Raw genomic sequence first — 19,040 nt, 5'->3', positions numbered from 1 at the left:
TGCTCTCATCTCCCAGATTGAGTCATCCAACATCAATCAGGTTCTTGAAGAAAATTCTTGGATTGAAGCTATGAAAGAAGAACTCGATCAATTCAAGAAAAATAAAGGATGGGAACTCGTTGAGTTACCCAAAGGAAAGCATGTAGTCTGACCTAAATAGGTTTATTGCAAAAAGTTAGATGAACATGGATATGTCATCATAAACAAAGCTAGACTGGTTGTGAAAGACTACTCTCAACATCAAGCAATTAACTACACATAAACATATGCTCATGTAGCAAGATTATAAGCTATTTGCATACTCTTAACATTCGCGATGTTCAACAATATCAAGCTTTATCAGATGGATGTCAAGAATGCATTTCTAAACGACGACATTAAGGAAGAAGTATACATAGAGAAACCCCTAGGGTTTGAGTGTTATTAAATGCATATTTTGCTATCTAAAAGGAGAAACATCTCTTGGCTTATGCTACAAGAAGAGTGAGAGTTTTGATCTTGAAGGATATTGTGATGTTGATTTTGCTGGAGACAAAGTTGAGCGAAAAAGCACAAGTGGATTGGAGGGAATCTAGTATCATGGTTGAACTAGAAGCAGAACACAATCACACTATCAACTGTAGAAGCTGAATATGTGTCAGCTGCACATTGTTGCTCTCAACTACTATGGATCAGGAATGAACTCGAAGACTATAGTCACAATCAAGGTACGATTCTTATCTTCTGTGATAATAATGCTGCAAATAGTTTGTCTAGAAATTATTCAGATTAGCACGCTGACCTTTACAAAGCTTATATTTTAAGTCAAGCGTCTAAGCCTTAAAAGAATATTTCATGCACTTGACGACATGCTACATTAGAAGGGTTGCAAAAAATGTTTTCCAAAAACACTATTCAACCCCCCTTCTAGTGTTTTTTAGTTACTTCATCCTTGATCAACGAATAAGCTTCAGTTACCCTAAATCAGTTGAGTATTAGCATCACTCCTAGTATTAGATGATCTCGCCTAGATTTCCTTAACTTGTTAGAGTTAAGTTGTAAGTGTTTTGATTATCTTCATAATTGCAATCATTGATTGCTTACAAGTTGAGTACAATACAAAGCAGTCTAAACACTCGCAAGTGTTTCTCTTATCTCTCTTTTTCTCTCCTTACAAAAGTAAGCATACAACTTAATGAGGTGCAAGGAAGATGCTTTACTTTGCTCTTTCTCTCTTTCTTTGTTTTTCTCTTGTGTCAAGCACAAACAGATATTACAGTGAAGCTTGAGAGACACTCCTATTTTTCACACTTTCACTCTTTCTTCAAGTGGATATTCTTATGAAGCTGGAGAGTGTTCTTCTCTTCTTGAGCTCTTCTCTTTCTCCTTTTTCTTGCTGTGAGTATTTTAGCATTGATAGATTAAAGAGATTTCCTTGCTCAATGGATGATGAGATATCTTCACATCTTCTATTTTCTCTCATCTTCATCATCATCTTCTTCTTTCTCTTGGTCTTCTACTTATACACCTTGTGAATATAGTCGTTGTGACGATGCTTGTCATTTAGATTAGGCAATGTGACCGTTTGACGAAGCTTTTCTTGAGATCTTTTCCTTTCTGACTATTTGTGTAGGTGTTAGTCATAGGATGGTAACTTTCGTGAGAGTAGATGAGTTTTTCAAAGTTTTTATTGAAAGTGGTTTTGACTTGACTTTTGGCACAACTTTTGATAGTCTGATCAACACTCCTTTTGGCTTTTTTTCTTTTACGTTCATTTTTATATCTATAAAATGAACGTTCATAGTGATTATCCTACATAAGGTAAAAACATGTATAGCAATTTATCTTTTAATGTTTTTATCTTCTATTTATAACTTTGTGTTTTCTTGTGTCTTGCTATTGTTAGAGTGTATTTTAGTGTTTTACTTCTTTTGTGTTGTATTTAGACTTGATTTTATAATTTTTTGTTTCTTAGGAGAAAATATTCCATGAGTGTCTTTCCTTTTACCTGCTTCCGATTGGACGGGTCGTGAAATCAGTTGATTAGGTATCACTTTGTTATTTTTGAACGTTGAGCATTTAATGTCATTCAATGCTTGTTCAGAACAACAAATGCTTTTAACTTCTTAATGTTAGGTAGCACTTTTACAATTAAGTTCTTTAAAATGAGGATACCAAACGTATATAAATACTTCATCAAAAGATAAGGTGTTTGTTTAGCTCATGATATCGTTTGATCAAGTAAACACTTCTTTGGCTTTTGTCTTTTTTAGACAGATAAGATTTAGCTTGCTTCAACTTTCTTGTGTGTTTTTAATAATTAAGTCTTTTAATGATTTTGTCGAAGATATTGTCTTGATCTGTTTTTGTTTTCGAGAGAAGCCAAATACCCAATCTAGGTATTTTAAGCATTGAGCGTTTAACTCAATCTCTCTTGGACGCTTTTAGACAAGACATCGTCTAGTCATGCGTTTGGTTGTTTTAGCCTAAATATTTTTCTATGTTTAGGGTTTAGGTTCTAGTTTTTGAGTTTAGTATTTAAGTTTTCTTCTTGTGTTTTGTCCTAAGTTTCTTAACCTAATTTCTTTGTTATTTTAATCTTTTTCCCTGTAGCTTTTAGACATGTTTTGTTTTCTATTATCCCTTTGTGAGGTTATGATTTCATTGGCTTTTGGCTTTGTGTTCTTCTTGTCCTAGTCTAGGTTCTCAAATTTCTTCAGAGTGCTTTTCTTTTATTTTAGGGTTTTTATGTTCTAGTGTCAAACTGAGGGTTGGTTTTCTAACTCAGGTAGAGGTTTCCTTTCTCGTTTTCTGAAGGTTGTCTTCCTAGCTTAGGTGGAGGTGTTTCTAGCCGTTCTATCTCGATGTTGAATTAAGGTTGGTTTCGTATCTTAAGTTGGGGTTTTTCTAGCCTAGTGTTTTATATCCTAAGGTTGGTCTTCTAGTTTATGGTTTCCTATCATAGTGTACTAACGATTGGTTGACTGTTCTAAGGTTGGTCTAAGTGTTTTTATATTGGGAGTTAGCTTACCATACGGAGACTTCTTCGTTTGATGTTATTTAGTTAAATTTCAAAACCAAGACCAAGGTTTCTACTAAACGAGCTTGTCTTGTAATACCTTGATAGTTCTCCCTGGTTTTCTACTGGATGAGCTTGTCCTGTAATGAACTTGTCGTACTTTGACATGAGAGTTAAAGAAAAGGATGTAATATACCTAAAATTTTTGTTTCTTTTTTTATGCAATATAATATCTTTCATTAATCTTATGTTTTATCTTTTATTATTCATGTGCATGATGGAATATATATGTTATTTGGGTGGTGTCTAATCATTGGAAAATGTTTTAGACCTTGAACATGGATAGAACAACCAAGAGGTTTGGTTCTAGACATAGACCAAAGTTCTTGGTCATTCTATACATATTTTCTTAATTAAAATTTTGTGCTTGAATAACTGAGGGATTAGTATTTTCACCTTAGGATTTAGAACTTTTCTCTAAGAGATTATGACTTGTATTCTTATGATGTGAATGCTTGAGTATGTTAGAAATATATTGTGTAGATGATTGCATAAAGTTTGGGTCATCCAACCTCAATTAGTTTTAACCTAGATCATTTTATAAATTTCATATGTAGTAACTTTATATGCTTTTAACTTGTTTTAAATCAATCAATGTTTATATTCATTTCCTAAATTATAAGTAATCATAGTTATCTAAATAGATGTAAATCCTTTGAAAAATAATACTTGGACTTACCATTTTTACTACTTGCACGATTTGATATACTTGTCATTGAGTTAACAATGACTCAAAGGTATTTACTTTGGCCTAACTGAAAAGTTAGGGGTGCTTAGTTAGTAAATGCCCAAAATCCAAGCTTACCTACTCTAATTGGTGCCTTAGTGCTATATTTTACTTAAAATCTATGTAATAAATTATAAAAGGTTAGGTTAGTGGGTAGAGGGTAGTATTTGGATGTAAAATAGTTAGAAATAACAAAAGGTATAAGAAAGATATATAAGTTAGTCGACATAAGATATTGGAACGAATGTCAGTGATATCTATTTTAAGATTTTTTGACTTTCTATGTTTTTCACACATAAATGTAAAATACATGCAGGTGTAGTGAAACTCCATTGGTTTAGTGACAATGATGTTACCTCAAGAACATCTATGAGGTGCAAATATGAAAAAGTAAGGAAAGATGCATATGGCAATTAATTTTAACAAGCTTGGTTTGTGATTTAAAAGCAAAAAAGGTGAAAAGAAGTCTGAATGTCACAAGCTAGTGGTCCAAAATGGACAAAGAACATATGTGATGTTAGAATATAAAGTTGACCATTCCTTAACAAACATAAGTTGCTTAGTTGAGTTTTCTAGAGTAGTTATGACCGATTAAGATTTTCATTTTTAAATCTTTTTAGAAATTTTTTTGGTTTTTTTGGACAACAAAATTATGTAATTTTTATGGAAAAGGATTAAAGTACCATATTACAAGTGGTTGGAAAACGGTAATATTTGAATTTAATGAATTTTGTTTTTCTCTATTGTTTGGAATTCATATACACTAATTAAAATGATGTGTCTTGTGCAGAGATTCAAGACTCCTATTCCAATTCGTAAGAAGTTCCTTCTTTACATACGGAAAGCGCATGCAAAACATGTAATAAAACTATACAATAGTGCGTAGTTATTAGGATTTAATAAGATCTACGTTAGCCTATTTTAATTGAGTTGATTTATAGTTATTATACCTTTTACATTAAGATATCTTATGGTTATAATTATGTATTTCATTAAAAAGAATTATCTAGACTGTATTTCTATGCTGTGAATATTGTGCTTTTATATGCCGGTCTATTTTTGTGATAAGGGATGTCACAAAAACATACTTATTATTAAAAAAAATGCAGACTTTAGGCAACGATTGTGGTAAAAATCGAGGTAGAAAATGGTATATGGCCTCAGTTCAGGCCACAACCATTGCCATAGAGTGCCATGGATTTAAAAAACCCATCCTTTTTTACCTCGGTTGTTAATCAAGGTCAAAAACCCATCCTTTTTTACCTCGTCAGAATGTACCTCGGTTCAAAAATCACTATGTATTGCTAAAAATAATCACTGTTGTTTCCCTTCATTGCACTAATGCCAACAAATGTGTGATTTTATTCTACAATATGTAGAAGACAATGTTTATTACAAGAAAGTCAATATTACCGACGAAAACTGTTGAAAGGGAGAGCAATGTGAGTGCTAAACCCAATCCTTGTGTTTGTTTTTATGATGACAATACATTGATTGTAACAACACATAGATGTTGTCATGACGCAACAGAAATGTGTATTTGTGATTGATACATATGTTGCTATGAAAATGTTTCTTGATGAATACATATGTTGATTAGTTTGCATACTTTTGTGACCATAATTATGCTTATATCTCTGTATGCATACTGAATGTTTTTGTGTGTTAAAACCACAAGCACAAAGCAACTCTGTATGAAATAATCGATTATAGTGATGTTGTAATAAATTAAGTTCATCAGATAGCTTATGCTTTTAAACTATGGCAAAACAACAAGTTTTAAATCGATTACATTAAGTGTAAAATTGATTAAAACTTGTGTCTTTGCAAACATATTGTTGAAATGTGTTGTGATGAGTTTTTAAAGAGAAAAAGTTATGTAATCAATTAAGTTTGTTATAATTTGAAAACTTTTTCAAACTTAGTCATATCTGCAAGAACGACCATATTTTTTACTAGCATTTATTGCAAATCGATTACATTAATTGTGCATTCAATTGCAAATGTGTTAGTTGTAATTTTGTTACATCTGCTACTAATGTAACCGATTACATGACTAACGTAATCGATTGTTTTGCGTCTGTCATGAGGAAAACTATAAATTGATGCATTACATATAACTCTGTAACAGATTGATCATTCAAAACTTTCATATCTGATATCTTTGATTTGAGAAAACTGTTACATGTGTGAGACGCTCCAAGAAACAATATTCATAGAGTTTGATACATCTTGAAGGTTTCTTGAAGAACAAATATGGATTTACATTATGATCAACTACTGCACGTTTGAGGTGTATTCTTACCTTATCAGACTTCATTTTCTACAATCTCGGATTGTGTTGGTTCCCTGTGCGTGCGGCTAGGAAGAAAAGTGAGGAGCTCTTGGTACTTTGAGAGATGTTCTCAAAGGGTTCTGCAGTGAAGACGTGTGGTTCTTTGTGCATGTGTTATCTTTCTATATTTGATTGTTGAGTGGGAGAGGTGTTTACATTTGAGAGAGTCTCTGTAAAACCTTTGGTGTATAGTGAAAGATCCTTCAATCTAAGGTTGATTAGAAGGGAAATTGGATGTAGGCATTGAGGTCGAACCAATATAAATCCTTTGTTTGTATTTCTCTCCTTGCATACGCGTATTACTTAGATTACAAGAAATGTCAAAGATCATTCTAAGTTTATGAAAAGATTTAAAATACATTTGTTTTTATTGTTCACCAATTCACCCCTCCTCTTAGTGTTGCGAAACAAGGCACTTCATTTCTAACAGAAACAATTCATCGATAATTCGTTTACTTACAACTGAAAATTCTTTAGTAAAATAATCATCGATAAATTTTATCGACAGGTCAAAAAGTCTGTCGATAATTACCGACAATCGCAAATTAGTCAATAATATATCTGTCGATAATTATTGATAAATTTTGATCATCGATAAAATTCGTAGATAAATGTCATTATTGGGACTTCTTATTCCTCACTCTCTTCCTCTTCCAGTATAAGAAAATGTTGATTTAACTTTTTATTATTACATATATATTAAAATTTGTAGGTTGAATCTATTTTACATACGGATATTAGATACAGATGTATATTTGTATGTAGGTTGCCATTACGAATTTTTCTTCTTTTTTCTCTTCTTCTTCTTCCTCCTTCTACTCCTCTCCTCTTGGCCACACCTCCACCGTTGTTGTGTCCACTACTTTACTCCTCTTCCTCTTTTTATTCCTCTCCTTCTTTCTCTTTCTTCTTCTTCCTCCAATTACAGTCGTCACTATCGTTGAGGCGCCACTACACCATCGCCACCAAAGGGCCAATGTAGTTGTTGAGCCTCATACCCCTCCTATTTTTCTTCTCCTCCTCTTTTTCCTTCTCCACCCACATCTCTTTTTCTTTTCGCTCATCTCCCTTAATATATAACGAAAAAAATCATCTGACTTAGTGAAAAAATTCCCACTCATTTCACTAATAGATTAACGATGAAAAAATCCATTAATAATAGAAATTACAAAATTTGCCAACATATTTGATCTAGATACACTACCGATGGAAGTATCCATTGGTTATACAAATTCTAATTTACTGACGAATCTAGTTGAATAATTAATTCTTGATGGATATTTTTGTTTATAAACTAAATTCTAAAATTCCTCAATAAAATTGAGTTTACTGACAAATTTATTTTCGTCAATAAAATTTTATTGATAATTATGAAAATCCTTATAGTTTGCTTAATGACATGCTAAAAGTTGGTAGGAGAATATTGAGTCTTTTATGTTTTTAAGTTGGACAATAATAACTTGTATCTATTGAATTGTTTGATGAATCTGAGGACATAAAGTTTCAATGGCTCTGGATCAATTATGAGGAATGAGTATCGAATTTGGTTATGCAATTTTATAACTTTGGTTACTTGAGTATTGCGAAATATTTCGGATTTTAATTACAAACCAACTTTTAATAACATTGTTTCTTTTAATATGATAAAAGAATAGTGATGTTTTTAATGAAGTGATAAAAAGGAAAAATGTTTTACATAACTTTTATAAAATAACAATTTTTAAAAATAATTGGTAGAAGAAAAATATATTTATCCTTACTTTTATTTATCATACCGATGGCATCAACTTGAAATTATCCATACTAAAATTATTTTTGTAATAAATGTTAGTTTAATCATCTATACATTACATTGTGTTAAATTTGATTTATCCAATTTTAATACATTTTGACCGACGTTATTAAAAGCTAACTTTATGTTTTTGTATAATGCTTAATGAAACGATCAAATTAATTATATCTATGAAATTAATTAAAATTATATTTTAAGCTTTTTTATGTTTCATATTTCAATGTATAATGAAAAATATCCAATTAATTTATCGTGATGGGAAAATTAATTAACATAATTAGCAGTATTCTATTTTGTCTTGGAACTGTCTTTTTTTTTCCTAATAACAATACGACACAAAAGTGTTTGGGATTACTGAAAATTTTAAATTACTTCAATAACAAATTATGAATATAATATGGTAAACTACAAAAATTAATTTTTACTTGAATAAGTTCAGTAAGAAAATAATGTTTAGTTAATTAATTTCTTCTAGATATGATAAAAAAATAATCTTCTACATAAAAAAAATATGAATCAAACTATAAACAAAAAATACCTATCGAAAAGTAATAAAAATTATAATTTTTCATAATCAATGAAAAAACAACCTATTTTGTAGTTAAAGTTTACTGAATTCCGTGTCCAAACATTCACGTTATTTTATAACTAATGCAAACATTTTAAATCTCGCAGAAGTTACAAAAAAGTCTCTCAACCTAGTAGTTTAAGTTAAGAAAATCTTTGCTAAAATTTAGCTGACCTACAACAGTGTAAGTATAAATTTTGTTTTTCAAAAAATAAAATAGAGAAATAATTGATTGTACAAAAGCTGAGAAAAGTTTATGCAAGACATCACTCCAAAAGTTATGCAGAGATTATAAACGACTTTGGTAATTTTAATGTGAGTCAGTTTCCGTGAAAGGCACATCTGCAAAATCTAACTTCAATTATACATATAGTATAAACCCAGCAAGAGTTTTCAATTCGAAACTAATGTGAATATAGTGAAAACTGGCCTAGTCTTTGGCTCAATCTATTTATACCAACAAGAGACTCAAAATGGTGTGATTTCCTTAAAATATATATATAAAAAGGTATGCAACCAGCACTAGTCTAGGGTAAGAGGGGCTTCGTTGAGGTTAATAGTGATGGTGGTGGTGATTTTGGATAATGGAGTACCTGATGGAGGAGAAAGATGAGGGGAGAATGGGCCAGTGACATGTGTCAGAGTAGCTGTGCTCACAGGGCGCCTCTCTGCGAGTGGTTTCACTGGGGAAGAAGGACGGGTTAGGACTTGTAATGGTAGGTGCTGAGGCTGGGGTTTGAAAATCAGCTTTGGGGCTGAGGTGGTAGAAGAGGAAGCTGATGGTGGCGTAGGGACCACTGTTTGGTCATCATGGTTGGCCACAACATGGGGAGACAAACCTATATTTGGCCACACAAAGGTTCCTTGAGGCTTGCAAATTTGAAAGCCACTTTTCAGCCTTTCAATCTTTGCCGTCTTGTTCTCTGCTGCACTGTTGTTTTTCTGCATCTGTGTATCCGCTGAGTTTGTTGCTTTGTTCTTGTAGCTTTTCTTTTCCTTCCTTATCTCCCCTCCTATGTTTACTGATGTTGGTCCTGGAGAAAAGGCTTGGGGTGTTTCCGATTCTGACATTATTTGTTCCTCCACCATTGTTGGTTTTAGCATTCTAAGTTTCTCCTGCATAATGGATTCCATCATTTATCACTTCTCAATATTTTACTCCCTTTTTAATAGCCAGTAATTCATTGGTTGTCATTTCTCAATAATTAATCCGGGTGAAAAGGAAGCGGAAAAAATAATAACAAACTAACAATCATGATTCTGTACACTTTTGTTGTCTATCTATGATATTTAAAACGGTAGATTTTGAGGAAAAGAAACCAATCATTAGCGACATTCCTTGCTATCAAACTCTTCAATAAGATGATAAGGATAATGATTACATTACCTCCATACAACTCAGAGTCACTGAAATTTCCTTCAATTGTTCCTCTATTTTAGCCTTCTTACTCACCAACTCCGCATAAATCTCCTGCAATATAGCATTTAAGTAACTAAAACTAGTCCAATTTCTATTCACATTAGCTTAGTTATAACCCTATTACTACTACTGTGCTTCACCTCCTTTGGAGCGAAGGAACCATAGTCTTCCGAATTCAGACTGGACAAACATGAGCTAGGAGTAGTCTCAATGGCCAATACCTCCTCTCCCTTCTTCATTGCGAGCTCTCGCATATCTCTGTACATCAGTATGAGTAACCAACAATGACTCAGAATCGGAAGAATATATAACCTAGAAAGTATTTAACCAAAAAGGACAAAGAAATTGGATTTACTGTTTCAGCTTGAGTATTTCTTCTTTGATCTCTCTTAGTTCACTACCAGTAACGTAATCTTGTGAAATGCTGTCCCCAAGCTTCCATCCTGGGGAAGGAGTCCAATAAGGGTCTTGTACCCCTGCTTCCTTCCTCATTTCAACAAGATCAGCACTCTCTAACCAGTATTCCATTGCGCCCTCAGCATTGTGACGCCGTCGGAATCTCTCAGCTCCTCCTGGTGCCACTTTTCCAGCCATGTGCTTCAGCAAATGATCGAGCAGACCCGTATCACCAATATACTTTCGTGCTTCTGATCTTAAATCTGGCCTCAATATTGGGTTCCCATACGCAGCTCTTTTTTCTTTCATAACCTTTAACATGTTCTCCTCTGCCATCATATACCTTCACAAATGCGAGGTAACAAAAAACAATTTATATTTATTGAGCCATGCAAGAAAACATTGAACTGATTACTGTACTAGATTTAAGCTTACAATACTATCATTTGGATAAAACTAAAACTAAAACTAATTATATACCTCTCAGCAGACCATCTTCCAATAGAGATTTTCCGCTTGTTTTTGTTGTAAAGCACGAGTTGTTGCTTCTTGGGATCATTCTTTGCTTTCTTAGATTTTTTAACTCCACTGCTACTCACGTTTTGATGACTTTGCCTACATTGACGCGTCATCCTCATATCCCCGAAAGACTCTTCCTTGGTAGCCTCCATTTCCTCTTCGCCTTTCTTCCTTTTCTTCTCACTAGTTCCTTCTCTGAGTTCAACGCTGGCCATCTTTCCCTTACGTGGTTCCGGTAAAGATTGAACCTTTGCCTCTTCATGGCGGCCCAAGAACCGAACTTGCCGGCGTTTTCCCCACTGCATCATCCCTGTGGACTTGAGCTGAGTCCAGCAAGAACCCTGCTTGGAAATGAGGCTCCTTGCGGCGTCAGTGAGAGCTGGATTCTCGGCGTCTTGGGTGTTTTCTTTAGAAGGAGAGACCCAGAAGCTCCAAGAGTTTCTTCTTTGTGCAAATTCCTCAGTTGGGATGCTTCTGGAAAGCGCTTTGATGGCGAAGTCCATCCCCATCACGTATTTCTCGTCGAGCGCAGGGATCGTCTTCCCGTCTTGTTTCCCAAAGTTTTGGTCGCTGAAGTGCATGCGAAGTGATTGGAGGCTTGGGTACCTTAGCGACACCAGGTGCACCCCTATGTCACTGACCTAATGAATGCACGCATTATCCGTTCAACCAAAAAGAATGTTTTTGAATTTCAATTCAATGTTGAAAAGGAAATCTCTTTTTATACACGTATATAGTAATATAGTAATAGTAATACCATTACAATGCGAACAGATTTTAGTTGCACTGGGGATATTGGTGAGAGCCTGGTGTGATCAATTTCATGAAATAGACCCACTTTAAAATGCTCCCATGCCCCTGCAATACCGACAGTTTTTACTATAGTGCCTTTGGAAAATATATATAGATGAAAATATTTATATAACAATACACCAATAAAAGGAAAAACCAACCGCTATTATTGTTTCATTTATTTCTTATCTTCGATAACAAATTGAAGACCACTATTGAAAACAAAAAACTAAAAGAGAAAAATATTTCCTTTCCAATTTAAGACTTACCAAAAGGTTTAAAATAGGCCCACACAAATGCCAGTTACCTATTTGTACCGAAAAAGGGTGTTACCTATAGCGCTAGTTGATTCAGAGGCAGGTGGAAACAGCAGAACATGTTTGTCCAAACATGGGCTCTTTTTGCTTCTATCTTCGTCGACGTGGGCATCGCTTTTTTCCTGCCTCTTCAAGTGCGAACTCCTCTACAAAACCATATAAATAATAAACTATAATGTCTAAAATCCACAAGAACCATGTAATATATAATCATAAATGTCAAATAATAACAGAATAAATTTAAGTGTTCTTCTTTATAATGAGAAATTATTACATAAATAATTCTAACCAATCTTTATTTCACGTTACGCAGACAAACAATTATCAATGTTGTCATGATAAAATACTAAATATTTGCAGGAGAGAGAAAATGTACGTGCGTGAAAAAAAAAATGTAATCATTTATCTTTATCAACGCTGCATTGCGTGCGTGCATGCGGCGATATTGTTCGTTAAGCACACAGGATCCCATAAGGATCGCGTAACTAGGGAAAAAGACTTATATGAGTATATATTTAACAGAAAAATGCGCGCGCGTGTTATACTTTTTGACCGTGAAATGGGTAAGAAAGAAAGAGACCATATCTTCATCTGTTCCAGCAGCAACGAAACCACACGGACTTTGCTCCACAATCTGCACAAAACACAGCAACAACATTATTAACAGTAACTAATATTTAACAATTAATTTCACCGCATATAATAAATAAAACAAAGCATCAACAAATAGGCTTGGACAAACTTCGGAACAAAATTAAGAATAAGGAAAGCTTAAAAAAACAAATTATCAGACACATACGCTTATAAATTAATCATTTGTAGAGAAAACAAAATAAAAGTACCAATTATGCTAAGTGCATTAATATGATTAATGTGAAACAATCAATCAGTCAGTTCTTAATATGGTAAAGAATTAAGTAAGGGACATAGACCAATCATGAAACGAAATTAATGCAAAAGCTGGGTTTCTCAGTGTTTGAACAGAGAATGTCGATTTGCTGCTTCATCAAGCAACATCCGATTCAATTAATGAACTGGAAGGTACTGAATCTGAATCACCGACAAAGGCATTAGCAAAAGGCTAAGTTCGTACACTGATCTTTCTGAAGCAGCAAAACGAATGAACAATAGTAAATCTCGAAAACGCTTTAAATGCATCGGAAAAATAACTCCGTTTAATCTTCGCATTTCAATTTTGAAAACGAACTAATAAAAACACGATTCAAGTTGTTTTCTTCTACGAAATAAAAAACAATCAGCGACCAAAGAACGTTGACGCTGATCAACATTCGTTCTCGTCGCTTTCAGCATTTCAAAATGAACTAGCTAGAAACACGATAATTCACGCCAAATAAAAAAATCGACGATCCATGCAGCGATTCAGCATTTTTTTTTTCACTGAATCTACTACTCACTCGTTCGATCGTCATCTTCCTGTGGTCCAGAGTTGAAAACCAACAACGCGAAAATGGTGATCGACACGATCCGAGAAGACGATCGGTGAATAATTGATAAAAGAATGAAGAACGCGTAGAAGAATCGATGAGAGTTGGAGCATTAGCGTTCTTCAGTGAGGTTTTGGTTTTTTGCTGAAAGTGGATTTGAAGAACATTTTCTTTTCGCTGTTTGTTTCGCGAGAAAGAGGTAAATATAAATATGTAATGTTGGAGCGAAAATTTGTTATGCGGGTGAACGCCCGTAATGAGAGAACGAAAATGTGATGATTACGATTCTGGTGAAAATACCTTGATGCCCCTACTGCATGCCCCTACTGCATCATGCACAGTTCCCGTGTGAGACAAGGTTTCAATAGAAAGGTGATGAACGGCCAATAGAATATGGACACGTAGGCCTAAATTTTGTAATTGTTGTAAAAACTCTGAATGCATAAGGGAATTGGTTCGTAAAGTTTACACGTTCTTGATGTTATATTACTGTAAATTTGCATTAAAAAAAGGTAAAACAAAGAACTTAATTTTAAATAATTTTTGTGAGTTAAACAGTGTTAAGACAAACAAGTTTCCATTTATGTTTAAGTGAATGTTTTGTTATTGCACTATAATTTCAAAGTCATAAAAGATTAGGTTGTATTATTACATAATTAATAATAATGTTATTACGCTTTGGTTATTGTTCGTTACAACAGATTTCTTCATAAACATTTTTAGAGCTAATTGGGTGTCATGCCATTTAAAAAAATATTTTCATTTTACCTATGGTGACCAAAACAGAAAATTTAACAAAGAAAAATATTGAATTTAATTTTCACATTGAAAATATATATATATATATATATATATATATATATATATATATATATATATATATATATATATATATATATATATATATAAAGACATAAAGTAGATTTTTTTATATAACATCATGTCATTTATTCATATGCTAGTTTTTTGTAATATAATATGATATGGTAAAATCGTTAATTTTGTGATGATTCGTATAGTAAAAAAATAAGCTATTTATTAATTTTCAATAAATAAGTTAAAATGATTCGTATAGTAAAAAAATAAATGATAAAAGTAAGCATTTAAATTTAATAAATGTTGTGTTCTAAATAGAGTTAGAATATTTAAAATTAAAGTTAAATATATTTCTCATCCTTAAAATTTTTTTTATAAGTTATGTTCTGTCTTTAAACTAAATTATATATTTATTTCTTCTATATACTATATGAAAGTTAAGAAACATAGTGGAGGTTATGCTATAATTTATTACATAATTTTATTTGTCAGAAGGAAATTATTTCATATGTTATTTATCGAAAAAAATATTGGACATGACTTTTATTATTTCACATGATTTTTTTTTTTCTCAAATCATACTATTTGCTTCCGTTGATGGTTTAGGAGTTGTATATTTATTATTTATTTCATTGTCTAAAGTTTACTAATAAATTGAAACACGAGGAAATAGATAAATTTGTCATTCATCTTTTATCAATGTGATATAACCAAACATAAGTTTAGTGATTTGAGAGCACGAGCTTTTGTTTTAGTATATCTCTTCTTAATTTTATTTAGATAATATAATTCCATGCTAGAAAAAGAAAAGAAAAAGTTATTTTTCTTAACCTCCAAATGATTGAAGACTCTCCTAAATCCCAATCAAGTACCATTAATGAACATGTAAACAAAATAAAATGTAATTAACTAAAAGACGATCTAGAAGTAGGGATAACTCATAATAATATAGCATAATACTATTTCAAAATTTGAAAAAAGAAAGTAAAAGATGAAAAAAAAAATCAAAATAAAAATAACTCCATGAAATAAACAAAAATTATCAAATTGCATTAATTAATTTTCCTATTTGATTTTGGATAATCAACATTTAAACAAACACAAACATACATGCCTCTTGATTTTACTCAAAGAAAGTAATCATTATTATAATCTTTATATACATACTTAGAGAGCATTATAATATATTAGAGAATAACAAATGCTTCTCTTACAAATTAATACTATATTATTACTTATCATCTAAAAGATTCATTAAAATGTCATTTGAAAATGTGTCAAGAACGAACCTCTAGATAAATTTTATCGTAAAACTTAAGGCTCGTATTTAGAAGTGCTAATACTTGAAAGTGTGTTTCAAAATTTGAAGAGGACAAAATAAACACAACTCACTGAAATAAAAACGAAGAAATAACTCATTGAAATAAATATAAATCTATAAAATTGCATTAACTAATAATATTGTATGTACATAAATAGTGATGTGAGAGAAAATAGCTTTTTGTTGTAGTGTGTGTGTGTGTGTGTATATATATATATATATATATATATATATATATATATATATATATATATATATATATATATATATATATATATATATATATATATATATATATATATAGATTCTTAATTGGATAATGATACTTTAACAACATTTTTTTACAACATTTTAATATCATTTACATGTCATTCTGTGATTGGTCCAAAATTACTCCACAATCAATAATAATAATAATCATAAACATCAACATGGACCAATCATAAAAAGAATGTTAAAATGTTGTAAAAAAATGTTGTCAAAGTATCATTATCCTTCTTAATTTTACTTAAATACGGTAGTTTCAATATAATACTTATACGTACTAGATAAAAGAAAATTGAAGTTGTCTTCCTCAACTTGCAAATAATGGAAATTTTCTTGCCAACTAAAGAATTCATTGAAACATACTACAAAAGTGTATCATGAATGGAATGATGAGTCTATGCTTTAGCTTGATATTTTTTTAGGATTTAGAATACGAACACGATTTTGAAAGATCATTACCATTAAACATCAATTTAATTCATATGATCTCTAGTTAGAGAAGCCTATTTATATTAAAAAAGAAATGTTATAATTGGAATATATACAAGCGATATAGATAATTTTTCCTTTCTATTTCTAGATCAAACATAGAAAGTTTATTTGAAAAGAGAAAATCAACACCATACTAACACATGGGTCTCCGTCTTCTCCTTTCAACTCTTTCATTCTGTTTTCTTTCATGCGAGCATAAGAAGCATCAAACCACTTTCTTTGGCATTCACCAAACCCTTATCGAGATCATCTTTGTTCATACTCGTTCACCATTGTCGGCACTAACTAGAATCAAGGTCTTGAGTCTCTGTTTTTATATTTTGATAAATTTCTTGTTAGTGTAGCGGATGTATAATGCAGAGAAATATGTATTTGCAGAACAACTAGCACTAAGAGAGAATGACAACATATGTGAGAGAAACGAAGTTCTCATTATTATTTGAATAGAATGGAATATCAGTATTTGTAGTAGTACAAATGACCTAACTGTCATAGTGACAGTTAGAGTAGTTTGAGTTTTACAACAACACTCCCCTCTAAACCAAACTACTAGAAGATTTTACATTCAACAAATTTCTCAGTTTCTTAAATCTACTTTGTTTAAGAGCCTTGGTAAAGATGTCAGCAATTTGTACTCAGTTGAACAATGTAGTAATTTGATTCTTCCTTGATTAACCAAGTCCCTCAAGAAGTGAAACTTTGTCTCCATGTGTTTGCTTCTCCCATGAAACACCGGATTCTTAGACAAGCTTATGGCAGACTTGTTATCTACCATCAGTTGTATAGGCCTTCTACAACCAAGCTTCAAATCTCCAAGAAGTGCTTCCAGCTAAACACACTGACAGGCTGTTTCTGCAGAAGCTATGTATTCTGCTTCACAGGATGACAATGCTACTACAATTTGCTTTTTGGAACACCGAGAGATAGGTGCTCCTTCATATTGAATGAAGTAACCAAAAGTGTTTCTTCTATCAACTCTATCTCCACTCCAATCCGAGTCACTCCAGACCTCCAAGATATCCTCCATGCTTCTTGATACTTTTGGAAACAGAAGACCAAAATCAGTTGTCCCCTTCAAGTATCTCAAGATGTGTTTAGCAGCTATCATGTGTGACGTCCTAGGTTCATTCATGAACCTACTCAACAAACCAACACCATAGCTTATATCAGGCTTGCTGTTGCACAATGAGGCATCCACACGCTCTTCATCAAGTTGTTCCGCTAGCTTCAAGTTTGCAATGACAGGAGTTGGTACATTGTTGTAGTCTTTCATATTAAAACGCTTCAAAACTTCATTGATATACCTTCCTTGATGCAAAACAACTCCACTCACTGTTTCAATAAATTCCAACCCGAGAAAGTAGTTCAGTTTGCCTAGGTCGGTCATATCATATTCGTCCTTCATTCTCTTCTTGAACCCTTCAATTTAGTTTTAAGAATCTCCAGTCACAAGGAGATCATCCACGTATAGGCAAATCAACAACTTGTTCTGCAGCCCACCAATCCTCATGTATACACCAAATTCAACAGAACACTTCTGAAATCCCAACCTGAGGAGTAATGCATTAATATGGTTGTTCCAAGCCCGTGGTGTTTGCTTGAGCCCGTACAACGCTTTGTTCAGCCTATACACCTTTTTCTCTTCACCTCTCTTTTTGTCTTACATATACCTCTTCCTCGAAAGGGCCATTTAAGAACGCTGATTTCACATCCAATTGTTGAAGTGTCCAGTTATTGAAGCTAGCTACTGCTATCACAAGTCTCACTGTCTCAAGCCTTGCAATTGGTGCAAAGACATCTGTATAGTAAATTCTCAGTTTCTGCAAAAACCCCTTCACAACAAGTCTAGGCTTTAGCTTTGCTATTTCACCATTCGACTTGTACTTGATCTTGAAGACCCATTTTACCTCAATTGCTTTCTTGTGTTGAGGTAGCTCTACCATTTCCCAAGTTCTGTTCTTTTCAATGGCCTTTAGTTCTTCAATCATGGCTTCTTTCCACTTCTTCACATCAATAGCTTGTCTCCAAGTAATAGGTTCTGCATCTGCCAGAAACGCAAGATGAGCCAAATCTCCCGAGTTTGCTATATCACTGTCTGCAAGCACCTCGTGTCCTGACAGTCTTGTAGAAGGAAACCTTACTCTTTGAGATCTTCTTTTGTTGCCTTCACTATCAACAATAACATGTTTCATAGTAGTGCTACTATATTCTAAAACACTAGGAATGGATACTGGTTCAGCATCTGCCTTCTCCCAATCGAATTTAGCCCCTTCGTCCACTATCACATCTCTACTAACAATCACCTGTTTCTTCTCTAGATTGTACAGTCTATATGCTCTTGTCGAGTGATACCCCACGAGGATGAAGGTCTCACTTCTATCATCTAACTTCTTTCTCCTCTCATTAGGAATGTGCTTGTAGCATACAGACCCAAAAGTTCGCAAGTTGTTAGCAGCTAGCTTGATTCCTGACCAAACTTCTTCAGCGGTGTAGTCCGGCAAGGATCTGGTTGGGCTTTTATTCAGCAAATAGGCTGTTGTGGAAGCAGCTTCTCCCCATTAGTAGTGTGGAAGCTTCTTGGCTTTGATCACGCACCTGGTCATGTCAAGCAGCACCATGTTCCTCCTTTCAGCGAGACCATTGTGTTGGGGTGTATACGGTGCTACCACCTCATGCACGATTCCTTTATCATCACATAATTTGTTCATCTCGCGTGAGTTGAACTCTCCTCCACAGTCTGTCCTGAAGGTCTTAACTTGCAAACCAGATTGCCTC

General features: G+C 33.1%; 2 protein-coding genes across 2 annotated transcripts; both read right to left on the bottom strand.

The window, feature by feature from the left end:
- Nucleotides 1–8,933: 8,933 nt before the first annotated feature.
- Nucleotides 8,934–13,354, bottom strand: SWI1 (SWITCH1). Its single transcript, XM_088098092.1, has 9 exons — nucleotides 13,340–13,354; nucleotides 12,505–12,558; nucleotides 11,941–12,070; nucleotides 11,573–11,673; nucleotides 10,777–11,456; nucleotides 10,256–10,639; nucleotides 10,041–10,158; nucleotides 9,868–9,951; nucleotides 8,934–9,596 (listed from the first exon to the last, which is right to left on the bottom strand). The coding sequence occupies exons 1-9, from the start codon at nucleotides 13,352–13,354 to the stop codon at nucleotides 9,003–9,005; spliced, it is 2,160 nt and encodes a 719-aa protein (XP_087954218.1). The 3' UTR covers nucleotides 8,934–9,002.
- Nucleotides 13,355–17,094: 3,740 nt separating this feature from the next.
- LOC148192353 (secreted RxLR effector protein 161-like) lies at nucleotides 17,095–17,652 on the bottom strand. Its single transcript, XM_088099172.1, has one exon. The coding sequence runs from the start codon at nucleotides 17,650–17,652 to the stop codon at nucleotides 17,095–17,097; it is 558 nt and encodes a 185-aa protein (XP_087955298.1).
- Nucleotides 17,653–19,040: the final 1,388 nt, after the last annotated feature.

This window comes from Vigna umbellata, chromosome 9 (assembly GCF_029865625.1).
Source record: "Vigna umbellata cultivar VRB3 chromosome 9, Vumbellata_1.0, whole genome shotgun sequence".
Taxonomy (NCBI): Eukaryota; Viridiplantae; Streptophyta; class Magnoliopsida; order Fabales; family Fabaceae; genus Vigna; species Vigna umbellata.
The sequence above is the reverse complement of the archived record's forward strand: the minus strand, read 5'-3'. Positions and strand labels throughout refer to the sequence as shown.